This window comes from Aspergillus costaricaensis (genome assembly GCF_003184835.1).
Source record: "Aspergillus costaricaensis CBS 115574 unplaced genomic scaffold BO79scaffold_14, whole genome shotgun sequence".
Taxonomy (NCBI): domain Eukaryota; kingdom Fungi; phylum Ascomycota; class Eurotiomycetes; order Eurotiales; family Aspergillaceae; genus Aspergillus; species Aspergillus costaricensis.
Window position 1 is genome coordinate 692,416 of NW_020291814.1, and position 24,170 is coordinate 716,585.

Below are 24,170 nucleotides of genomic sequence, written 5' to 3' on the forward strand. Positions count from 1 at the left end.
GGGCGATTTCATCTGATTCAGTACTAATCACTTGCAACACACCTCTCGTGTTTATCTGACAGTGCAAACAACTTAATACATTTCTGCCAGCCTATTATCTCAATAAATGAACACATAATCCCTATCCTCCGTCAACAGCTTCCTGATAGCATCCCGAGGCGTAGTAGGCTCTCTTCCCAGAATCTCACGCATCAACGGATGTGTTGTGCGCAGGGCGCCGCTTGGAATCTCATCCCATAGTGTTGCAATCATCTGGAAGTACTCCTTCGACTTTCCGCGCTGGTCATGCACCTCACTGGAGCCCAGGTACTCCTCCCGTGAGGTTACCTTTAGCTTGGCCTGCCGACCAGTAGTCTCGTTAATAATGTCCACTATTTCTTTGGCAGTGATTGTTTCCTCTGCAGTGAACATGACGACTTGATTCTCATATCCACCACGTATCATGATTCGCGCGGTAGCTTCACCAAGTTCTGCACGTCGAGTAAATGCTATCTCTCCGTCTCCCGGCAGCGTCACTGTTGTTCTTTCGGGATACCAGTCAAGGAAAAAGGTAAAGCATTCCGCGTATATGCCTTCTCGGATTGAGGTAAATGTAAGACCCGACCTGATATAGTCAGCCTAAATTGGGCCCGGCAAAAGATGTGTACAGAGGTAGGAGATGCAACGTACTCTTTAAGCAGTCTTTCAGTGAAAAGATGGTCCTGCTGTACTGGAGTCTTGGAGTCGTCTGAGAACCCACCAAAGACAAGGGAGGTATACCACACCTAAGATTCATTAATGCCTTGATTTCGCAACATTCTCAGATTTATTTCTGGACTACCTACATGCTTCACTCCAGCTGTCTTAGCGGCAGTTATGACCCTGGCATGCTGCTCGCTTCTGCTCGCACCACTAGTACTGATAATCAGCAAGTTCTCGACGTCACGTAATCCGGTTTCGAGTGATTGATGGTCATCGTAGTCAACATGACGGAAAGCGATTCCGCGATGTTCAAATAGCTCTTTGTTATTGGGGTTGGATGAGGCAGCGGCAAAGTCACAGGAAGGGATATTTTCGACGAAGTAGTTCAAGACGTGCTGCCCTAGGCCGCCAGTGGCACCAGTGATGAGATACTTCAGGGTCATTGTGTTATGCGAAGGTGCGACGAGACAGTATATGTTCAGTAACCGAAGATTCAATAATTACTTGTGTATTTTCCAGGTTTGACTGGTTCATTTATTATTTTCTCCTCTATTGGTAGCTCCAGGACACCATCTTTCCACCAGCTTGGATTTATAATCGAATTGAATTATTAATGTCGATTACAAGGATTGATGTCCACCTATATTTGGAGAAGCGACAGGCCAAGCCGCTTTCGGCTACTAGCGGGCAGCCTTGTATACTAGTAGATATTGTCAGCCACTGATGATTTAGGTGAAACATAGGAGGCATGGTCATAGTCATGATTGAGTGAATTTCATCCAGCCCGATGCCCTTGCCACAATGCCCTTGATATCAACTCTTTTTGGGGATCAGCCACTCGAGAATAAATTATGATGACATATAGTACCAGCGGAGACTGGAAGATGTGCCATACTAAGGACGCTTCGGACTCTGTCCGAAGTAATGGTTGAATCCGATTCAATATGCACGGGTGGGAGCTCCGACATCTCGGCCCTCCCACCTCCGGAGCCTCCACCCAATCCAAAGATGATCGCCAACGGATGCTCACAAATGAAGTTCGCAATTTCAAATCTAATTTGAAAACAATTGCCTATTGTGCAATATCTTCTGAGTATAAAGACCCTGAAGATGGAACTCGTATCTATTTTTTCAACAATCTCATCAATTTACACAACCCTCACTTAACTACCATCATGGCTCCAACTATCCTCATTGTCGGCGCAACAGGCAATACCGGCCGAGCCGTGACAGAAACTCTCCCAACCCTTCTGAAAGCCAACGAGGCTTTCGAGAGCCATCGAGTACTCGCCCTGACCAGATCTCTCAACAGCTCCTCGGCCCAACGGCTTGCAAAAATCCCCGGTGTCGAACTCATCGAGCAGAACTGGACCGAGATTACCTTGGACTGGCTCCGAGAAAATGAAGTTGTCAGGGCCTTCATCGCCTCTCACAACGCACCAAACCAGTTTGCCGAAGAGTCTGCCTTTCATGTCGCCGCCCTTGGAGCTGGTGTCGAATACGTTGTGCGAATTTCCACCACCGCACCCAATGTTCGTCCGGATTACGGTGCTTACTATCCGCGCACGCACTGGGCTATTGAGGCGATGCTTGGTTCGGCGGAATTCAGCGCCCTGAAGTGGACTTCTCTTCAGCCAAACGTGTTTACAAGCTTCTATATGGCCGTACTCGCTGAGTACATCAAAAAGTTTAAGCGGAATGGCGAACTAGGCCCTCTGAAGTTGATGGCATCCAAAGATGCCCCTGTTGCGCCTATCGATCCGGATGAAGTCGGTGTGTTTGCTGCGCATCTCTTGGCCTTGGATGATCCGAGCCCACACAGCGGGGCGAAATATGTCTTAAATGGACCGGAAGATATTACTGGCGAACAGCTTGTCGGCTTAGTGGAGCAGCGTATTGGCACAAAGGTGAAGGAAGTGACGTATCAAGATCTTAGCCTTTTGGATGCAATGCTGGGCAGTCAATATGAAGGATCGGGTCAATCCATGACTGTTGTCAAGTCAATAAAGAATGCTGTGTTGACCATGTGGGAAGGAAAGTGCAATGCTTCGACTACCAGCAAGGAGGTTCTGGACATTGCTCCTCCGAGACGGACCCCTACCGATGTGTTGGAGGATTTGCTAAAGGCGTAAGGTCCAAGGGTGACTTATCAACTCCTGAGGCGCTACCATCACAGATGTCATAGATATATTGATTTTATTCAGAACAAATAGCATCGTATTCTGACGTGAACGTCATAAAGACAAACCGGAGTACCATAGATGGACATCTTCCTCCATGCATCCTGACCACGTCACCACACGCTTCGCTCGAACGTAATACAACAAACTCAACAACACCCATTTCCTACTCAACTACAATCATGTCGTTCAGAATACTATCCAAAAAATCCCTCTGCTCCTTTACCCACTTCCTTGTCTCCTCCACATTAAACGGCCGTCCAGTAATTTCCCTCTCCCTCTCCCTCTTGCGCTGTGCCCGCACCCTTTCCTCAAGGACCTCCAGGCGATACTCGAAATACTGGGGATACATCTCCTCCAGATTGCTGATTCCCCGAGTACCAGTGAGCAAAATCTCATCGCGCACCTCTGCGTCCTTAGGCCGGAACGGCGTCACCATCGTGATTCTCTCCCGGCCGCCAAGGGCCTTCAAAGCCTGGTGCTCGAGATACCGACCCTGCATGACAACCGCGTAGCCCTGTGCGGGACCACGGACCTTCTTGATGGTGCCGTTGGGGAGCCTGATAGCTGTTTCGCCGCCTACCATGGAGGTGCAGTCGGAAAGCATGACTACACAGACGAAGGGGAAGGAGTCGTAGTGCCAGGCAAATGCCGGGGTATCGTCATCTCCGGGGGGTTTGGTAGAGGAGTTGCTGGCTTGGGACGAAGGTGGTTCGTCGTCTTTGATGGCAATGTTGATGTTTGCGATTTCGAAGTCGAGGGCCGGGATTAGGTCGATGCCGGCGATAGCGGAGATTTTGGACAGGACTTCAGGAGACTTCCATACGTCGTACGTGAAGGGGGCTCGCCTATTTATGATCATTAGTCTAGTTCGATAGGGCTAGAATGTCCAGAAAGGTGTATGCTTACTTGTGTCCCATGCCCCTAACCATGCTTGCGCAGAAATCGCTTGCATACTGACAATCCTTCAGCACAGGCTCACTGAAGATCTCAGCGCGCATTTGTCTGATTGCTTCGGCCGTGAACAGACGAAAAGGCTCTGAGATAGCGTTGGGAGAGATGCCCGCTTTTTCGAGGCCGAAGTCGGCCATCTTGTGGATCTTCTCCGGGGGTTGAAAGACCAAGTGCTCGCTTGGGTCGAAGGTGCGCTTCTGGGGGATCTTAGCGCCTTCGATAAGGGACTGAGGGAGCTTCTTGGCGGGGCGTGTGGCCTTCTTGGTCTTGGGCCCGGAAACAGGGGGTGGGGTGTAGGTTGAGACGAGGGCTGCTGGGGCCATTGTGTAGGTTGTGGATGGATATGATCCTAATATGTGTAGAGAGAGTTAGACGATGAATGGCAGTGTTGATTCAAGTACGATTGATTGTGTTGAGTTATAGAAATCGTCTCTAACTGCGATGTCGTCTCGATACTTATAGTTCCAAATGAAGCCTTGAAATGCCAAGTCCGGGGTATGTTGAGCGGAGTGCTTAGGACCCGAGCCGTCACGGGAAGCATAACATGCATCTGCTCTAGCGCCAGATAGGAGATAGCATTTCCAGATAACCAATGAACGTACACTTCCTGAACACTATTACCGGAATGTCATTAATGGTGTCGGGAGACAATCATGATTGTATGCTGAAAGACCTGCACGTCTTGCATCCCGATAATGCCGGCTGATCAATCGGAATAGCAAACCGGATTCCAGCTGATTATCCCTTCCAAGATCGGCTCGGATCTAGACTCATGAGCCGGGCTGGTTTGGCCAATGGATTTCTATACGGGATAGATTTTCCAAATGGAGCAAAGGACCACAAGAAGCCACAGATCGTGACGACAGGATAGAGGCAAGTCTTGCAGCTGCTTTGCCTATCAGCTTCGAAGTCCTCCCTACGTCTTCTGTTCTCATGATCCATGCCAGTGGGATAGCGCGCCAGGGACTGATAGGGACGCACGAAGCTGATGCGCGAGGGAAATAGCGAGAGTGCCGCAGTTACCGCTAGTCAATTTCCATAGCTAAACAGTGGTAGGCGGAGTGACATCCAAGATCAAGATCACGGAAAGATAGGGCCAGCGGTACAGGCGTAATCGGTAGCGGACCGAGATACCGCGTTGTTCGCCCGACGCGAGGGCCATCGACGAGTGTAGACCGTCGTAGTATTTCCAATTGCACACAGTGCAAGCATTATCCCATGAGTCTATTAGTCCACTATGTTGATCCGTAGATATCCTCGGGAGCTGAGATCTAGCGCATTCTGTAGGATTTACCCGCTCCAGAATAGGCACATCCCCTCCATCTTGATCAGACACAACTAGTGTCAGCTGCCAAATACTTACATCACTGGTAATACCCAAGGCGAACTGTTACTAGTCAGTTACAAGCATTGACCCCTTCTCACCATAACAATTATTTGGTGCTATCCAAGACACCCTTCAACAAAGGCACCTGGAGCCTCATTCAATAGGGTTCAATCTGGTAGTCACTTGGCCAAGTTGGCACTAAACAGGTGGATATGCAGCGGGTGTGCAGGATCATACTTCGCTTATCTTTTCAGGTAGTGCCTGCTGATCCTTATAGACCTCCTATGGGTCTGAGAGATTCTATATCAGTATTGTAGACAAATTGCCCGCACAATACCTACTTTCAATGCTACTGCATCTAATTGTCTCTCATCTAATCCTCACATGAATTCCCGAAATGAGGGGTATCTGGCGCACAAAAAAGAGAGCAACGGCTTACCAACTTCTATCGCTATTAGATCACCTCCACCTTAGACAGCATGGCCAAAAGCAATGAGTAGCATATGATGAAAGTCTCAAATTACCACTGAACAGGCACCATCACAGGACCGCCCGAATTCCTTTCCTATCTACAATAACCCACACCCAGGCCCCGAGCTCCCCGAGGACGAAAAGGCGGGAATTACCTACAACCTTCAATACTAAAGACCCCGCTAGGCTTCGAACACAAACATACAGAACATCGGATCAATCCCCATCACACATTTTGACCTGACACACCTGCCTCCCCGCTTTCCCTAGCATGCTCCGTAAACATGCACCGGAAGCGTGGATGTAGATTATACGAGAGACCCCAGCTCTGACTCCAACCAACAAATAACGATGGAAGCATCTCGGCTCGGGTTCGTCGGTAGTATCTAGAAACCGATGTCTAGTCTCGGGTTTAGAACCCGACACGGCCGCTAGACCCACCTGCAGCTCTACTCCCATACACAGCCCAGGGGATAATTGGTATTGATATATACAGACCAGCAATGTGATGATTTTGCTGTAGAAAGTCCTAAGTTGTCATAGTCATCTGTGGACGGAGGGTCAAAGAATGATTCGGTTAAACTTTATCACTGTCGCTGGCAGTGATGGTGGGGAGGCGACAATTGTTGGTTATCTCGGTTGCTGCGGGCCCGTCGGATGGGGAACCCGATCGGTGGAGTCGCGAACGCGAGGGATTCTATAGCTGGAATGCTCGAATCCGATTGTGCGGGTTGATTGTCGCTTCTATTCAGGTATTTACAACTACAACTGTCGGACTGAGTAGGACACTAATGTCCGAAAGTCTTCTACCTCCAGTATTGAAATCAAGCAGAGACATACACTGGCAGTAGAGGTAGCACTGTGTGGGTAGATTTTCCGAAATCGCTTCGGCCACGAGAGATATAGATGAACCTATGGGGATTTATACTTTACAGATAGACGCAAATTCGGTTCAAGGATAATGGCAAAGTCTTTCTGGCAGTTTCTTATCGTGGCGACCTACATGGATCCATCCCATGGTGGCGCACCTGCATCCAAAACACTACACCCCTCTGTCTGCCCAATCTGATTTACCAGCGAGAAGAACTCGTACGAGGAAATCCCAATACTATCTAAAAAGCCGAGGCTAGAAGCTTGAGCCAGAACAGATGGGGACCCTGGTACCGAGTTCAGAGGCACTGAACAAGCTGCCAGATCTGCCGAGTCTTGAGGACGGTCGACACGTCCCGCCATCATGAATTCGGAGCCCAGCTCGGAGGGCGGTGGCACCGCCGCTGAAGATGTGGGCAGGGTGAGTGTCTCAAGGCCCCGCCGCTCGATGCGGTCTGCGACTTCCTGGAAGAGCTTTTCAAGCTGTGCAAGTTCGGACTTTCGTGCTGCCGCGAGCTTGTTTCCACGCTGGATCATTTGGTCGAGGATCAAGTGAATATCGTTCATGCAATTTTCATTTTCACCTTCGGTGACGTTGGGAAAGACAGCCTTGGCCATGGCGATGTGCATTGCTGCTCCGTAGGTGAACTCCATGTCGAAGGGGAGGAAGACATCTAGGTCTAGTGCGTTAGATCAATTGGACTTCATAATCTGCGTGAACTGCTTTAGAAGAGCCTGAACCCACCGAGTAGATTGTCTTCATCTTTCAGTATCTGCAACGTTTTGATCGCCGACTTGATGCCTGCCGAGATCAGACCATCGGTCGGGGCCACAATGCTCTGCCAGTCTTCCGGTCCGTGACCTAATCGGTCTAATCGCTCCTTAAGCACTGATAGCAACAGTGGGCGCGTAGCCACTATTACGCACTGTAATTCGGATTTTATCAGTGCAATGTACTCTTGGTGGTTACGAAGGGAAACAAACCTGGTGATATAGCAGCGTAACGTGCCTTGTTCCCTTCGACATGGCGTCCACTGAGTTCTGGAATTTCACTTCCATGATATTCTCGATATCTTGGGCTTGACTGGCAAGGACTTGTAAAATCGATCGTGTGGTCTCGAGGAACGTCCCCAGCTGAGTTTGACTACATTTGTATATAGCTTTCAGATGTCAGCCGGCTCAGTCCTATTCGGCTCTTCTTCTGGGAGAGGCATATCATACTTGACAGAATATATGATAGAAGATGCGACAGCCTCACCAGAAGGCCAAGCGTAGCATTGCTCTGCGTTGTTGTCCCGGGTGGGTCAAGCAGGGTGGTGATATCGCTATCCTGGAGTGTCATGGACGCACCAACTGACGACGATATGTGACGGTCCAAAACGTATAGCGTCCACCAAAGATCCCTCGACCGGGCAACAGTTTCTGCTCCGAGCTCGTCTTCAGGCAGTTGAGTATGCATACCGTCCATCTGTGCAATGCGGATGGCGTGTCCTACCTAATGGAAAGCTATTAGCATGAGAATGGGGGAGAACAGTACTATATGATCGGGTAATCGGGTAGACTCACATAAGAGTATGCTGAAGACCGGTGATCGATACAATAAAGATACAACCCTGTCAATGCGAGCACTTCAATAGCCACAAACCCGCCGCGGGATAACGTTGTCGGATCGGGCATGAGACTCATAGCCCTCACGAAGAACTTAGCCCCGGGTGGCTCTTTATTGTCGCTACTTGAACGATAGCCCACTGGCAACAAGAATGCATTCCCAAATGCAAGAACTAGTAGAAACTGAACGAACCATAGCCGATTCTTGCTTGCTTCCTTTGCTGCGTCTCCATGGTAGAACTCCTTGGTGTGGTATAAAAAGTTGGCTTCATCGAGTAGACGGAAGTTATGTCCCAGATGGAATTTGACGGTATTGAACAGGTAGAGTGCGTAGTCCATTGAAGGAAGGTTGCTGACATCAGGATGCTCATTCACCGGAAGGGGGTTCCAGTGGATTGGGTAGAGGTCACCGTCGAATAGATCTGGTCCGCTGCAGTGCGATACAATCTGGAGCTTCTCTGCAATCATGAGTTTCAACCGTGCTGTGAACGACCAAGTTGACGTAGGGGCAAGCCAAGCTAGTATTCTCACTGTGTTAGCTAGGTCCAAGAAGGGATCAGTATTGGCGACGACAGACGTACTCCAATTTCGCTTGGTGCTATCGTTCTTCTTTATTACTCGCGATGGGAGCGTGAATGGGCTAGTCCATATCGTCCTTGCTGTGAACAGCTGCGTCAGATTATCTGCAGACGGAGACGCTTTGGAGTTTGTAAGGGTTAGCCAAGTAGGATTGAAAGTGCATTAGCATATAAGACCTCGTTTGGCATCGTACCATCAATATCTGCATCCGATCCAAATGCCGATGCTGAGGTCCGCTTAATCGACTGTCGGTCCGGCTGGGTCTCCGTATCCTGCCCTTGGCGTTTGCGGGCTCTATTTTGCAGTTCTCGGAGATATCTATCCATCCTCACGGCCCGATTGTCAGTTTTATATGTCGCATGCTCTAACATAGGATAACCTACGAACCTCTCAGTAACAATGACTTTATTCACACCTTCTACAAAACGACACTCGACACGCCTGCGCTGACAGTTGGCGCATGGCTCTTCACCGGTGCATTTAATTTTGCTGGTACGACATGCGATACATCTGTATTTTTGTGATCTCAGGTTTAGCGACAAGGACGAACAGTATCTGAGTCAAGGTAATTCCGGCGAACTGGCAGGGAGAAAGAGGGCGAGCCTTACGCGTTTGACGTCCGCTTTAGCTTCCGTGAGGTATTCCGGACATCTGCCATCTTCTGAAGAGCCTCAAGCGCGACTGAAGGACTGGATCATACAATTCAGACATCTGGAAGGTGCTGAGATCGAGGGTAAGCCTTGATGATTATGGGCTATCGTCAGCTGGCGCCAACTCGAGAACTCGTTCGCTGAGCTGTGCTTAACCCCGCACTGGTCAGAAATCGCGGGGAAAGCGTTGCTTGTTTCGGTTAAGACACCCCTGGTTGAATTGAGTTCAGAATCGTGGAGAGAACCAAGTTGGGTTCTGCTTCATTAGCATCAAGACAAGATACGAGGGCTCTGACAGAATATCGAAGCCCCCGTCTTATCTTATCTATCGATCGTAACCGGGCGCATTGATGTGCGACCGTGTATTCTACATCTATCGCAGCCGTAGGGCTAGGGAGGATTCCACCCTGTGAATAGATAACAACGATAGGACCCCACTAGTTGTCACTCGGGAGGTGCCTAAGACCTTAGACAATTTACGAGGAGCTTAGTGCACATACCAGACTAAGTCTTACCTCTCACCGCTGCGTCGTGGAGGTATGTACAGTGACGCGTGACAAGCTGGCACGCTGGACCCTCGGCTCGGCTCGGGTCGAGACATCCGAGATGAGTGTGGGTTCCGAGACAAGAGACAGTGGTATCGTCTCCCATTGAACCACCACCATAGAGCCTTAAAGGAAGCTCAAGATCCTAAACATTGAGTTGTAGTTGCCAGACAATACACATGATTTGTTAATTCTATCTTCGTATCTCCTGAAAGTCCCCTCAGGATATTCATTCCTTCCCGTTTGCCTCTCCATCATCGCTACCATGTTCGACCTCATCGTCGTAGGCGCCGGTTTCTCCGGCCTGCAAGCTGCTATTACAGCTCAACAAGCTGGCCTTTCAGTTGTCGTTCTGGAAGCACGCGACCGCATTGGCGGGAAGATTTGGAGTGTCCCGCTTGCCTCTGGTCGAGGGTACGCTGACTTGGGTGGTGCTTGGATCAATATCAACCTGCAAAAGCGAGTAGGCGCATACATAAAGAAGTTTGGTCTGAAGACTGTAGAGCAGCGACTGGAAGGAAGGGCGATTATGCAGGAAGCTGCGAATGAGAGGTTCGAGTTTCCGTTCGGGGTCACTCCATCTGATGTTAGTGTGCCTCTGGATCAGTCCAAGGAAGTGACATACTCCAAGAAGACAATTAATAACTGATATATTCTCTGTCGTTATCGGCTATAGTGGACAACAGAAGAAAAGGAGAATCTGGCAAAGATTCGCGATCACATCCAAGCCGAGTCGCTGAAACCTGGCCCTCCTCGGGCTGATGATGACAATGTCACCCTCGAGCAATACATTCGTAATCTCGGAGCGGGACCAAAGACAATCAAAATGGTAAATCTTTGGGCGCGGGTTATGCATGGTTTGGAATCATCCGAATACTCCGCTGCTTGGTTCATCGATTACTGCCGCTGTAACCACGGTCTTCTGGCTATCCGTGCGGATGACTCGAGCGGCGGGCAGCATCTGCGGTTCAGAGATGGTGAATAAACCTAACTTGCCCCTTGCAATCCAGTTTGAACAGGACAGAGAAGTCCTCACATACTAACACTATCTAGGCTCTCAATCCCTTGCAAACGCCCTTGCATCCCTCGTCGGCTCCTCCAACATCCACCTGTCGTCCCCGATCGCCACAATCGAGGATCTATCCACCCACACAATAGTAACAACAACAACTGGCAAATCCTTTGCAGCGCGCAAATGTATCCTCTCCATCCCCAGTACCATGTACAAAGAGCTCAACATCCAACCTCCTCTCCCGCCCCGAGTGCAGGAAGTCACCAACGCCACCGTGCTGGGCGATTACAACAAAGCCATTGTTTGCTACGATCGACCCTGGTGGCGCGATAGCGGATTCAACGGCTACTTCGCCTCGTACAGCGGTCCGGTAATTCTGGCTAGGGACACCTCCGTTGATGAAGTCCGTCATTATTCTCTGACCTGCTTTGTCAATGGAAACGAGGGTAGGAAGTGGGGCAAGCTCATCCCTCATGAGCGAAGAGCGGCGGTCATTAAGCAGTTGGCTAAGGTATTTAACGCCGATGACAACAACGATCACGAGGTGTACAAGCCCATTGAGGTCTTTGACCAGGTTTGGCAGCATGAGAGGTATAGCCGTGGGGCGCTGGCGCCGATCACCGCACTGGGCCATATGACGCGGTTCGCGGATGTCTATGGCAAGCCTGTGGGTAATTTGCATTTTGTTGGAACTGAGTATAGCAATGAGTGGAGGGGGTATATGGAGGGTGCGCTGTGTTCGGGTGAGGTTGGGGCAGCGGAAGTTATCAAGGCCTTGGGTGGAAGGGGAAGGGCGAGTTTGTGATTTCATTCTACATTAGGTAGGGCGATGTGATTCGCCATCGTTTCGTGTCTCTGGGTAGCCTTATAAATATGTAAAAGAAGGTGTGTGGAGTACCACAACCCTGAACAGAACAAACAGGTCTGAAGCGCAGCATAACAAATGTCTGTTGGGGTCAATTGAAAAGGGGGTATTACCCAGCCGCATCCATTGCCGTCCAGCTGTGATCATAGTGTGACTAATACTTTATAGCGGTATACTTCCAATTCATTTAATGCTATTTCGTATTATGCAACATTTCGAAGCACTTGCGATCAATCTTCATTTGGGGCTACAGTATCGTTCAACACTCTCATGACCAGCGGAATATATTCGCTGTCCATGGCCTTCAAGCACTTGCCGGAGGCCCATCCACTATGGACGGCGAAGAACGGCGTCATCACACCTCATCTCAGTGGAAATCCGACCCAGTTTATCTCGAGAGAAGTGCGTATACTGGCTGGTAATTTCAAGCGCCGGGTGGGAGGTAAGCTTCAGGTGAATGTCGCAAATAGCTCCCTAGGCTACCATAAAATTCACGATGTGAAGCTATATGGGTCGGTCATCAAGGCGGCAAATTCCATAGGAAATCTAGATCCGTGTCGATAGGATCGGGCAAGACGCCCAGGTCGCCAAGGAATGACCCAAAAGGAGCCATGGAAGTGTCGAAGGGAAGGGAGAGCCATTGGTCATCGCTGAAAAGGTCTCGGCCTTCTTCAGGACTCGATGTTTGTATATGAAAGCCGATATTCTCGTCTCTTCTCGGTAAGGGGGCCTCTGGATTCACATCTTCCATATAATCCTGCCTGTTGGTGCTCCTGATCTGCTCCTCTCCAGGATCACTGCAAACATAGGATGCATCAAGGAGGGATTTCCGGAGACGGGCCACTACGATTTCCAAGAGCTTGGCATAGCGGCCACCTAAGTGAAGCTCGTCCTCGGCTAATACCTCCTGTAACCCTTCGATTGCGGACTCTAGTGTTCTAAGAGCTGAAGAAAGTCGCACCCGGGGTGTCCCTAACGCCAAACCCTTTAGGAGAAAAACTGAGCTACTGGCCATCCGGAAAAATATACGAACGGGCATATAGCGCAATAGCCCACTATGGCTCAGTGTGGATATTTTGGCGAGGATCTGGGTACACCCGTCAAGTACGGCATCGGTATATCCGCATGGAGAACTGATGTCTCGCGGAGAGTTGAGGACGAGCCTCTCCTGCATGCCGATGGAGTTTAGTATGGTATGGACATGCTGGTAATCAATGAAAAGGGTGTTGCTGAAGCTTGTCTGTTTTACTACAGGAACCTTAGTATATCTCGCGCTAGCTGGAATCACTGATGACGATCGCGGAGTAAACAAACCAACATACCGGTGATTGACTCATAGATAGATCTCCATTCGGAAAGCTCCTGACGTTTCGCATCAATCAGAGACCTGATCGAAGCACCAGGTCTAGCCTCTTTCAAGATGGCGGTATAAGTAGACGTTATAGATCTGAAGATCTGCATGAGCCTTACCCACAACCGCATTGGCGCCCACCATTCGTCATCCGCAGACAGGAGAACACTCGGCGAGTTGGGGTCCAAAGAAATGAGCGAGTCACATCCAATCCGTGCGGATACCATGTCAGAATAGACCAATAGCAGAGCTGGAAGTCGTTTTCGCCTCAGTTCCAGGGTCTCGTGATATACTCTGCTGTCTGATCGAGTCTGCGTCTGGACTGTCGCCAACGTAACTTCATCTCTGAACACCCCCAACTCATGGGCAAGGGCGACAGCTGCACTGAGGATCATCCAGGACATACGCTCGAGACGCTTGGTCGGCTCAATGACTTCATGTTGCCACTGAAGCGAGACAGAAGGCTCATGCTCGCTCTCCAGCTGCGGGTCGCGCACGTCCGAGTCTGTCATAATCAAGTCCGAGTCCCAACCATCGCTCTCTGGAGGGAAGTGTAACGACTTGGGGTACCATTCACAGAGCAGCAGCAATGCCTCTATCGTACCTAGGGTTCGTGTCTTGGCCTTGGAGAATTTTTCCTGCCCAAGCATGACTCGGAGCAAGAGGTGCTGGCAGTGTTGACTGAGACGGTGATGGATAAACGAGGATCGTACTCTCCCGGCGCGACCGGGAAGAATGTAATAACGTGAGGCGAGAAGGAGGATGGTGCAGCAAAGGAAGGGTTCTTGTGTAACAAGCCAGAAATGATTCGCGGGAGTGGCATAGAAATCGGTCAGGATTGGCGAAAGCGGACTGAGGTGAGTGAAAAACCTGGCCATTATTAATTTGTAAGAATACAGAGGCTTGTTGAGAGGGCGACATAGTTACCATTCTATGAGAGAAACGGCCTCTTGGGCTGTAAACCACCCCATCCGAACAAAACGGCATGCATTCCACACACGGAGAGCGTCTAGGTAACTAGACTCCTCATTGCTGTCACTGTGAAGTCTCGACGACTGGGGTGCGGCGACTTCGGTGGGACGTTTTGAAGGGGCCGCTGCTTTGAATAACAATCTCATGGCATCCTGTTCGTTGGAAACCACTGTTTCCATCATTGACTGAGAGAATTCCTTTCCACTAGTCAACCGCCGTTGTTCTGGGTCAATTTCTCGCTCTAAGCTGTCTTCCCTTCGGGCCTCATTTTCACTATTCAGGTTAGTGGCTGTTTACAGAGAATATCTTTGAAGATGGGACCCACAATGGGCTTCGTGAACCGTCGAGATCATGGATCTCTCTCATTCTTAGTGCTGAATCAGGTTCAGCATCCGGAGTGACTGGCGGTGAATATGTATCTAGGTTATTCCCTTTAGGAGTGCTTCGCGACCATGGTCGCTTGCTACTAGACATGCACCGGATACCCTTCTTTTCGCACCTGTCGCAGGCGATTGCATTGTCACTGCGCTTGCATTTAGTTTTGCGTCTTGCACAAGGGATGCAGGCCTGATATGCTCTCTGATACTGATACCGGCTTACTGCTCGACTGCGGGATGGCCTGGTGGGTTTGCGTTCCATGATGCCGGGGTAAGAGAGGATGTTGAAAAGGAGAGAGGGAAGCTGCAGTTCGGCAATTGCCAAATACCCGACACTTTTATATTGCACTAAACCTAATTTCGGGTGTGCTTGCCCCACGCCACTCAATCATTAATGCGTACTACTTGCAACATCTGCGGTTAATTAAGTGATGTAGCGAAAATTAGGATCATCATCTCCAGCTTCCGTCACATCAATAGCATGTTCCTCACTGACGCGACCATGTACCCGGTTCCGTCGAGCATTTTCGAGCCTGAGTTTGCAGTGTAGCACGGCGCCAAGAACCACCACTAAGCCCGTCAAGCCTGCGCCCGCAGCACACCCACGCGTATAGTTGGGTGCATCAGTGGCCGGAAATAAAGAGCTGCTGACGAAGCTGGAGCACTGCCCAAATATCGCTAACACTGCCATCCCGGCTCCTCGTTTACTGTCGCCACCCTGGTTATTCAGTAACCAAGTAATGTTAATCGCGAGGGACGGGAACACTCCACATGTTGCTAACCAGATACCTGCATACCGTACCCCATCTGCGCTAGCATCGTGTACACAGGCCAGCATCAAGTAGCCAACCAAGCCTATTGTCGAGAATCCTACCACTACTAAGCCTCGGTTACCCAAACGGTCCGACAGGAAGGCGGCTGCCAGGCAGCAGACAAAGGATCCCAGATAGGGAGGCGCTGTGAGACCCTGAGCGTGGACGGAGACGTATCCCATATCTTCAATGAGAGTGGGCAGGAAGTTGGACAGACCCGCAAAGGAATAATTGCAACAGAAATGTATGATCATGTGCACATAGTTCTTATAGTCCAGGAGACCACTCCAAATTTGCTTCCAATGCACGCGGTCTTTTGCCGTGCGGTCTTGCGTTGTCAAGCGCCTAACTGCATCTGCTTGTTGCTGCTCATCCAAAAACCGGGCCGACCCGGGGCTATCCGGGAGGAAGAAAAACACGACGACGGAGATTATGACGGTAGGTGCCCCTTCTGCGTTCAAGGGTTATCTTCGGAAATTCCTATGGATGGTCCAGAGAGATGGACGAGACTCACCAATCAGAAAGAGATACTGCCATGGCTCAAGTCCATTCCGGATCTGAGTAATGCCATATGCCAGTGCAGAGGCAAAGCAGTTCGCGATCGGAGACATTCCTAGAAGTACCGATACTCGGAGCCCCAGCTCATGTCGTTGGTAGAACAGGGAGAGGAAATAAGGTGCCCCAGCGCCGAAGCTGGCTTCGAACACGCCCAACAGGCACCGACACACAATAAGCTCACCAAGGTTGTGGACTGCTCCACTACACATGGCAGCAGCACCCCAGCTGTATTCAGACAATCCGTTAATTTATATTTTATGACCATGATACGATTACAGGGACTACTCACCAAATGCATAAAACTGCCACATAATAATGCGCGGGAAATAGTCTCCACAGAAGGTTTGTCCACTCAAAGACAGTATAGCACAGATAGAAGCTGTTCAGAACCCAGGACCAATCCGAGTCATCGAGGTGTAAACTCTCTTGGAGCCCAGCAATCTTTGCGTTGCCGATGTTGCCTTCAGAAAGAAATTAGCCATGTGAGGACAGTTCATCGAGACATGGTACACTCACCGCGGTCCAAGTATGACAAAATATACAAGACGCAAAGGAGCGGCAATAGACGTCGGTCAAACTTTCTGGAACTTAGCTTCACTCATTTCATACCACACAGAAGGAATAGCTTACCTTCCGAACGATTGACCTTTGTCGTTCTGGACTGACTTGAACCCGTTGAAGCGTATGGTCCATGCAATCTGGATCCACTCCCTCAATGTGCTCACTACCTGGATCATCGATAGGTTTAAAGACTTGACTCATACTGTGTGAAGTTATGTCTTAAAGATAGGGATGGTTGTACTTCCTCAACTGCAAAGTCCATGTTGCGCTCAATGGCCCCTTTTATAGGACCACGGTGCTATACTCCCATGCAGAAGGAGAGCCTGCATGGCCTTCCCCGCAATATGGAGCCAACCAGGTCAATGGATCGCATTTCCCCACGGGGTTCATGCATCAAAATATGAAATATGAAACTCTTCTTCCCTACTGCCGACATAGCGGAGCGGGGTGGCGGATATTGCCAATTACCCGACACTTGAAATATCCGCGGGGAATTGAGGGCTTCATAAAACGTCAAGTGAGCGCCCACATTGTCCCAAGCTCAGTTGTCTTGCAACTGAAGTATTTTGACCTACACTGTAAACGAAAAACCCAATCCTGACCATGTCTACCAGCGAAGTGCCTTACCCTTTCCAGTTCGACTCCCTGAGGACCCACGAACCAGGTGTTGGACCCCAGGATGGCACCACGCAGGATGTCACTATCAAACTGCCAAACGTGCGCGGCAAAATCCCATCGCTTCAGGCATCTCGTCTCCGCACGATGATGCTCGAGGCACATGGAGACCCAAACAAGATCCTTGCGCACGCATGCTCCTACGATGGTCTTTCCTCCCGCCTGGTTGAGGAGGCCGGGTTTCCCATGGTCTTCCTAGCCGGGTACGCGGTTGCCAGTTCCTACGGTCTCCCCGATACGGGGTACATTGCTATGGCTGAAATGTGCGACAAGATTCGCGATGCCGTCCGGCAGGTGTCAGTTCCTGTTATGGCGGATGGTGACACGGGGTATGGCAGTCCATTGAACGTCAAGCGGACAGTGGAGAGCTTTGCTGCTGCTGGTGCGGCTGGGGTTATGATTGAAGATCAGCAATGGCCTAAGAGTATGCCTGATTTTCTCTTTCTATTCTTGTGTGACATACTAACCACTTTTAGGATGCGGCCACACAAAAGGCAAGAGCGTCGTGTCGCGCGAGGAAGCCTTTGCTCGGATTAAAGCCGCCTGTGACGCGCGCAATCAGGGCCTAGATATATTTATTCTGGCACGGACGGATGCTCTCATCCACGGGTGGGACGAAGCTATGTCCCGAGCAAACGAGTTTCGCCGTCTCGGTGTCGATGCAGTCTTTGTTGAAGCTTTGCCGGACCGTGAGGCCATGACACGCTGCGTGCAAGAAGTGGGCATTCCGACCTTCGCCAATATTATTGAAGGCGGTAAGACCGAAAACTTATCGGCCAAGAACCTCGCGGAATTGGGGTTCTGCGCTGTGGCGTATCCGTGGACGTTGGTCGCCGCACATTTGCGGGGACTCCGCGAAGCCCTTGATGGGTTGAAGCGGAGCATGACGGTTGGAGCGCCGCCTATGATACTGACATATGACCAAGTTTGTGAAGGTGTTGGGTTTAATAAGTACTGGGTGAGTGCTATTGTTCATGCTTTTCGCTTTCGGTAACTTCTGCTAAATGCTAATGTTCACAGGAATTGGAGGAGAGATATAAGTACGAGTGAAGATGGGAGACGAAATTTGGTAGTGATAAGATCATATATCAGGTCAAGGATGCATAAGTGTAGTTAGCTTTCTTCCAAACTTCAAGTAATACAGGTGGTGGGCTCTGGGGTAACTCCTTGTGAAATTTGTTGTGAACTATATATCCCATAAATGGAGTAGTATATATCGATTTTATGAATTCTAGTGGCTGGTCTGCTTTTGGATATGGGTAGGGTTATTTCGGGTATTGGAGATATTTGTACAGGCTATGAATCTCTCTCAACTTTCACCTTCTTGGGGGCGGAGTATATAACATACAAATACATAGAAGCTGGAGAAACTACCTTATCCTAACCTAATGTTGGGCTATCAGTACACGATGCAAGATGGCTAGGGATTTAGAAATACTGTGATCAAAACGCAACGGTCCAATGACGAACGCCAGAAATCGCACACTACTGTGGCTGTGTAGATTGAGCCCGGGTTTCTATAGTAGCAAGGTATTGTTTGCACTGGTATATTTAAGACAACTAAAGTCTTGCCATGAAAACTCTTTTACGGTTTATCCTAACATTCCGATACTGTAAATGCTGCTATAGTAATATTTGTGAACCTTCGGGAATTTAGGTGACTGACCAGCCCCGAATAGCGGCCATCGCTCATTACACTGCTTTCGCGGCCAACTTTATGAACTAGAAGATGGTACTTATCACGGGAGGAGTCTCCGCATCTTTTCTGCGCTTTTATTGGTGTATTTTCATCTGTTTCGATCCTCACGCGTGACAATAATATATATTATGATGCATCCAATCCAGACAAGGAGTTTGATAATGGGAATTGGACATTGTTACCTTTTCTATCCAAGGTGACGGGGCATATTTGTTTGGGTCTACTCGAATACGCCCATGATATCGAAGAAAGATCAATACAAGTCCATTGTACGTGTATCTAGGGACAGAGCTAAACTTCGAGATATCCAGTTCTACCCGGGGGGACGGGTCTGGAGGCCCGCAATTTCACTCGTCAGCCGGACCTAGTATTTCCAGGTTCGGAATATGAAGGACACACTTTGGTGGCTGCCCTTACGGTTACTCTTCTAGTACCCAGAAGCAGTCTTTAGCCGAAGCTTTCCCAAGATGATGGCATCTCAATTTGCAGTCCCTCCTATGAAGCGGTATTGCGACAGGGCATATCACTGTATATAAATTGACCTAGGTAAACAGCCTGTGGCAGATAGTATCCACGTCCCCGTTGTGTTTGAGGCCTTCATCTCTAGTGCGAAGAGCATAGCGACTCCAATTATCGACGGGTAATTGATAATAGCCGCGCAAAAGCAGTCACGCAGGTACCCTAAATACCTTTCTGCCAAACGTGCTGCTTCCGGGCAAAAGTGACGCAAGCTGTGATGCCGATTGATTGATCAACCCCAATGTCTAATATCTTGGCGTCGATTGGGCCAGAGGGCCGTGGGGGGTGATCGGAATGCGCAGATCCCGATTACTCATCAACCCTTTCTTCTCGGCAGTTTCGAGTTACAAATTCCCGCATAGGGCTTGAACCGAGTACTGAGCTCTATGAAATGCCACTGCGCGCAAGAAGCATTTTAAATTGTTCAGCATCGAAAATATGACATTATTATATCTCATATAAGGTGAATTCTCAGGTGGTATCACTGTTTTCTACATCCAAACTACTATCATCACTTAATTCTTCGCCTGACCGTGGATACGTCCGTGACTGGAAACTCCGTCACCCCTGCAGATCGGCTCTTTGTATGCCTTGGCTTTGACTTGGCATCAAATCAATTTCTACCAGAAATTTTGCCCAGTAGCTGGAATAGCCAACAACAAGAGCTGGAGCTTTATCCACCTTATTATGGCGTAATTCATGGACGCGTGTGCTGCAGTAACAATATGCCACAGGAGGGGTTCAATAGGCACTGAGGCATAGCAACCAGCCCTGAGCGAGCCCAGCTTTTAGATTGCTCTAGATGAGGATTTGACTGGTGGATGTATTTGGGTCCAAACATCGAAACATGAGTGTGGGACGGGATGACGTTCCCTTTTAGACCTAGATGGTTCCATTGTCGCCGATGTTGGAGTTGGAGTTGGAGTAAAAATGACCTATAAAGACCATGAGCTCCTAGGAAATATCGAGCCGATAAATTGCAGCTCAGAATTCACTCTTCAATTGCTAGCTTCACTCCTTCCAGACACCCATCAAGATGGTTCATATTTCTTCTCCTTTGATCATCAGCGTCGCCGTGCTGGCGTCTCTGGGACTTGGTCATCCCGGACACGATGTCAAGCATGAAGCTGCTGAACGGGCAGCGTTCCTCAAGCGTGCACCTGTGCAGTCACGCAGCCTCGCTCAATGTGCTTCCACCCTCAAGGCTCGTGGAGTTGAAGATAGTAATGTCGCTCGGCGTGCGAATGCCCTTCAGCACTTGCGTCGGGAGAGGGGACTGTCCAGTAAGTACTGGGCTAGAAGGGACATTTCCTTCCCTTAATTGATACCACTTTATCCACACCCAGTACAGTCTCAACTAATAGGTTAGGCCCCCAATACCTCAAGGCTCGTGATCTGGACTCAGTCCTCGCCACTGATCACCATTCCAACTTGACCGGTATCAACCCATCAACTGACCCAAGTGCCATCTTCGCATCCGGCGGCACCTGCATCGTCCAGCCCGAGGTGACTCAGGGTCCTTACTGTATGTCTTCTGCGCTATTCCTTCTACTGAAACAAGAACCTTACAATGTACACTGCAGACATCGCCGGAGAGCTCATCCGTCGCAACGTGGCCGAGGACCAGGCCGGTGTGCCCTTGTTCATGGATATTCAGCTCATTGATACCAATACCTGCGAGCCTCTGCCCAACATCTACACGGACATCTGGCATTGCAATGCAACCGTACGAACCTCCTCGACTTCTCTGTTCATCTCAGTTTGACCCCAAGCCACTAACCTCTACCGCACTTTGCGGGAAACAGGGTGTCTACTCCGGTGTAGTTGAGAGCGGTAACGGAAACGCCGACGACCAGGGCAACATCAACACGACCTTCCTGCGCGGCGTCCAGTCCAGCGGAGACGACGGAGTCGTGCGTTTCGAATCGATCTTCCCCGGGCATTATTCTGGCCGAGCGGTTCACATTCACGGTACGTACACCTATACCCCTCCCCAGTCGTTATTCTTCCATCTGCCTCTTGGCTGTTTTGGAAGGCTTCCAAACTAATAAATCGTAAATGCATAGTCGTCACCCACCCCGCCAACGAAACAAAAATCCTCCCTAATGGCACCATCGCCGGTATCTACGACAGCCACTCCTCGCATGTGGGCCAGATCTTCTTCGACCAGGACCTAATTACCGAGGTCGAGAAGACGAGTCCCTACTCGACCAATACCCAGAGTCTGACTGAGAACGCCGACGATAGTATTCTGCAAACGGAGGCAGACACGACTGACCCGTTCATGGAGTATGTTCTTCTCGGTGACAGTGTCTCGGACGGTATCTTCGCTTGGATCTCGATCGGAGTGAATGCCAAGCGCGATGACTCGCTGTCTCCTGAGGGGTACTGGACTGATGATGGAGGTGAGGTCAATGATGATTTTGAGATGAGCATGGCTGGTATGGGAGACATTGCTGCGGCACTTTCGAGCACGATTGCATCTGCTGCTGCTACGGCTTCTGCTTAGTGTTTAGTGATGGTTGTCTAAAGAATGAAATGGCGGACTTGCTCCTAGCCATTGAGGTTAGCGACGGAGATGTAGGGAGATATCCGCGAATTCTACGTTATACAGGTTAAGAAGGTACAATTGATATGTAGTACGGTACTGTCAAAATACAACGGTATACTTGCACGGTTTCATCAATTTCTGAGGATTAATCAGCAAAATGTGGATATTGTTCGATCCTTACAAGTAAAAGTGAAGAAAATCCCTAGACTCTCTGTTACCGAGTTAAGATCAATGACTATCCCTTTAAGTAATCCAAACAGTCCTGTGTAGAATAACATTTCGTCAAGCTGTGCCTCATACTAGCATATATCGAGAAAGGGAGATAAATGGCCGTTTCCCAAACATTACCATATCAAATGACGCCTTTCAGTTAAGCATTCCCGCCGGGGGTATTTCGACGAGAAGATTGGCGAGTCCAAGCTTTATCTGGCCAATCACTTTTCCCCAAGTCTCTCGCTGTGGATATCGTCATGGAGTAGTAGCAACCTTCTGCATTCTCATACCTCGCCCAACTACTAAATTTTGCAGAGCGGGTTGAGCGATTCTTCTCCCACCCCATAAACCCTGAACCACCTTCATGAAAGATTTGCCGAGCAAAATCCACTATATCCCTGTGTGGACAGATGGTGATAGATCGCAAGCTCTTTAAAGGACATCCGGGTACAGTGTAGATCTCATAAAAATTGTACAGGCACAGTCTCTGGTGCGTATCATCGAACAAAAGATCAGTCCTGATTCTGACCCTAAACGAAGGGTTTGCGTTGAACACGCAGGAATGCTGGAAATCTTTATACGGCTTTTGGGTGGGAGGAACGCTACTGGACTTTCCATTGCTGACAGGCACGAACCTTTTCTCCTTTTTGCATAGCCGTATCAAGTTCAGTTTATCAACGAATGTGATTTTCGTACACGGGCAAATGTCAACTTCGCCAGCATATGGCATACAGCGTAGACTGCCTTTTAGAAAGGAACATGCAGAGCAACATTTCGATTGCTTCGTATGCGTTTCCTTCAAATCGCGTAAAGACCGCCAGGTAAAAGCTGGGTGGAGAACTTGACAGTCACTGCAGTATCTCCAACGATCGCTCTCGAGTCGAAGTAGCAACTGTACTCTGGGTTGTTGTTCGATCTTGGCGAATATGTCCTTTCGTTTTTCGACGGGGAGAAACTGATAAAGCTGGGTTTTCTGCTCCTCAAGATAGGACTTGAGACAACATAGTATATATTTGCAGCTTAGTCCGAAACAGATCTGATCTGGGGCGGAGAGGAATGTGAATACTTTTTCCACCAGTCTCGGAGGCAGGGCACTGAATGAGAATCTCAGGCTGTAATTCAAATGGAGCTTTGTCAACATAGATTGCATTGAGTTAAAAGGCCTCCTGGTTTGAGGCTTTGGGGCCATGTCGAAATCTGATAACTTTTCGGACATATTCCTCGGGCAGCCGTTGGATAGGCGCGATATTTCTTCTTGGGTCTAGCGGTTAGAACGTGAGCGATAGCTGTAAGAGAGAGTGAATGCTAAACTTTCAAAGCAATAAATGGGGGGGGAGTCATTCTATTTGTAAGTCATCACAAGATACATGGAACGTCTGTCGACATCATGTCGTAGGTGATGAAATAGATGCGCAAGCACCGGATCAGCTTTCCGCCTGTGGACGTCACCTAGCTCTCACTTCCGGGCCACTGGCTAAACAAAACAATTTGGTAGCCTTCAATTCCGTCAGTCTTGCACAATATGTGGGCTTAGAAGAATGGAAGAAAGCAAGCCGACATGGAGGCCCACATGTGAACATCCAGCGCCGATTCGGGCAGCGAAAGGTAAATATCCCAGTCTTTTATTTCACTATCATGATGATGAATAGAAATCTAGATCTGTATCAGCCCATTCATCCCATGATATTTCTCAACCATGTCACGCAGTAATTCAAGAGTTGATTCAGCTAGGCGTACATGGCGGCTTTATGGAACTTCATCTGGGTAAATTATAATTACTTTCTCATAGTAATTTGTCGCTGGAATTACATATGCTGCGTACAGAAATAATCTAGTACATACGACCACAGGGTGTGGAAAATAGGGCTTCCCGTCCGCTCAGCCGTACTCAAGCCACACGCCGGGAGGTTAGTAGTTGGGTGGGTGACCACCAGCGAATCCCTTCTGTTGTATGTATTATTTTTATTTTTGAACTTTCATAATGCTCTGATTGCTATCAGTAATCAGGTCTGAACACTTTTTGATTTTACATATGCCCCAAAGTGATAGCCGCTCTTGTAGGGACTTCAAAATCCGTAACGAAGACTTCGCGGGCGCTCCCTTAATTTCCGACTTGGCGCCGGCGATGCATGGTGAGAAC

At 49.3% G+C, this 24,170-nt stretch overlaps 11 protein-coding genes across 11 annotated transcripts in view; 5 read left to right on the top strand and 6 right to left on the bottom strand.

The window, feature by feature from the left end:
- Positions 1 to 99: 99 nt before the first annotated feature.
- Positions 100 to 1,124, bottom strand: BO79DRAFT_254714 (SDR family oxidoreductase; the record flags this gene model as incomplete). The annotated part of the gene is made up of 3 exons (XM_025686092.1): positions 100 to 604; positions 670 to 764; positions 825 to 1,124. 3 exons carry the CDS (start codon positions 1,122 to 1,124, stop codon positions 100 to 102), a joined length of 900 nt encoding a protein of 299 aa, XP_025540157.1.
- A 732-nt stretch (positions 1,125 to 1,856) lies between these two features.
- BO79DRAFT_146708 (NmrA-like family protein) lies at positions 1,857 to 2,813 on the top strand (the record flags this gene model as incomplete). Its single annotated transcript, XM_025678477.1, has 1 exon — positions 1,857 to 2,813. One exon carries the CDS (start codon positions 1,857 to 1,859, stop codon positions 2,811 to 2,813), a length of 957 nt encoding a protein of 318 aa, XP_025540158.1.
- A 214-nt stretch (positions 2,814 to 3,027) lies between these two features.
- On the bottom strand, positions 3,028 to 4,138 carry BO79DRAFT_147074 (uncharacterized protein; the record flags this gene model as incomplete). Its single annotated transcript, XM_025678498.1, has 2 exons — positions 3,028 to 3,709; positions 3,771 to 4,138. The coding sequence occupies 2 exons, from the start codon at positions 4,136 to 4,138 to the stop codon at positions 3,028 to 3,030; spliced, it is 1,050 nt and encodes a 349-aa protein (XP_025540159.1).
- Positions 4,139 to 6,612: 2,474 nt separating this feature from the next.
- On the bottom strand, positions 6,613 to 9,328 carry BO79DRAFT_237453 (Zn(II)2Cys6 transcription factor; the record flags this gene model as incomplete). The annotated part of the gene is made up of 8 exons (XM_025684703.1): positions 6,613 to 7,163; positions 7,229 to 7,409; positions 7,468 to 7,643; positions 7,705 to 7,978; positions 8,050 to 8,609; positions 8,673 to 8,789; positions 8,864 to 9,180; positions 9,279 to 9,328. The coding sequence occupies 8 exons, from the start codon at positions 9,326 to 9,328 to the stop codon at positions 6,613 to 6,615; spliced, it is 2,226 nt and encodes a 741-aa protein (XP_025540160.1).
- Positions 9,329 to 10,130: 802 nt separating this feature from the next.
- BO79DRAFT_228135 (flavin monoamine oxidase family protein) lies at positions 10,131 to 11,682 on the top strand (the record flags this gene model as incomplete). The annotated part of the gene is made up of 3 exons (XM_025683944.1): positions 10,131 to 10,451; positions 10,542 to 10,842; positions 10,919 to 11,682. 3 exons carry the CDS (start codon positions 10,131 to 10,133, stop codon positions 11,680 to 11,682), a joined length of 1,386 nt encoding a protein of 461 aa, XP_025540161.1.
- Positions 11,683 to 12,134: 452 nt separating this feature from the next.
- Positions 12,135 to 14,704, bottom strand: BO79DRAFT_264773 (Zn(II)2Cys6 transcription factor; the record flags this gene model as incomplete). Its single annotated transcript, XM_025686830.1, has 4 exons — positions 12,135 to 12,990; positions 13,065 to 13,963; positions 14,021 to 14,338; positions 14,391 to 14,704. The coding sequence occupies 4 exons, from the start codon at positions 14,702 to 14,704 to the stop codon at positions 12,263 to 12,265; spliced, it is 2,259 nt and encodes a 752-aa protein (XP_025540162.1). The 3' UTR covers positions 12,135 to 12,262.
- Positions 14,705 to 14,866: 162 nt separating this feature from the next.
- Positions 14,867 to 16,574, bottom strand: BO79DRAFT_264778 (putative MFS transporter; the record flags this gene model as incomplete). Its single annotated transcript, XM_025686831.1, has 5 exons — positions 14,867 to 15,705; positions 15,769 to 16,037; positions 16,102 to 16,273; positions 16,329 to 16,404; positions 16,443 to 16,574. The coding sequence occupies 5 exons, from the start codon at positions 16,572 to 16,574 to the stop codon at positions 14,867 to 14,869; spliced, it is 1,488 nt and encodes a 495-aa protein (XP_025540163.1).
- A 402-nt stretch (positions 16,575 to 16,976) lies between these two features.
- Positions 16,977 to 18,098, top strand: BO79DRAFT_146790 (isocitrate lyase/PEP mutase family protein; the record flags this gene model as incomplete). The annotated part of the gene is made up of 3 exons (XM_025678482.1): positions 16,977 to 17,472; positions 17,525 to 18,006; positions 18,069 to 18,098. The coding sequence occupies 3 exons, from the start codon at positions 16,977 to 16,979 to the stop codon at positions 18,096 to 18,098; spliced, it is 1,008 nt and encodes a 335-aa protein (XP_025540164.1).
- A 2,204-nt stretch (positions 18,099 to 20,302) lies between these two features.
- Positions 20,303 to 21,775, top strand: BO79DRAFT_254722 (intradiol ring-cleavage dioxygenase; the record flags this gene model as incomplete). Its single annotated transcript, XM_025686093.1, has 5 exons — positions 20,303 to 20,549; positions 20,636 to 20,791; positions 20,850 to 20,992; positions 21,072 to 21,237; positions 21,333 to 21,775. The coding sequence occupies 5 exons, from the start codon at positions 20,303 to 20,305 to the stop codon at positions 21,773 to 21,775; spliced, it is 1,155 nt and encodes a 384-aa protein (XP_025540165.1).
- Positions 21,776 to 22,187: 412 nt separating this feature from the next.
- Positions 22,188 to 23,252, bottom strand: BO79DRAFT_146743 (uncharacterized protein; the record flags this gene model as incomplete). The annotated part of the gene is made up of 1 exon (XM_025678479.1): positions 22,188 to 23,252. A coding segment is annotated over one exon (1,065 nt), but the record flags the coding sequence as incomplete, so codon positions are not given.
- A 165-nt stretch (positions 23,253 to 23,417) lies between these two features.
- Positions 23,418 to 24,170, top strand: part of BO79DRAFT_217399 (uncharacterized protein) — a gene marked incomplete at both ends in the record, with an annotated part of 2,532 nt that continues 1,779 nt past the window's right edge. The window contains 3 exons of the mRNA XM_025683363.1: positions 23,418 to 23,422; positions 23,881 to 23,937; positions 24,038 to 24,162. Coding sequence (XP_025540167.1) covers positions 23,418 to 23,422; positions 23,881 to 23,937; positions 24,038 to 24,162 — 187 coding nt within the window. The remainder of the gene's footprint in view (positions 23,423 to 23,880; positions 23,938 to 24,037; positions 24,163 to 24,170) is intronic.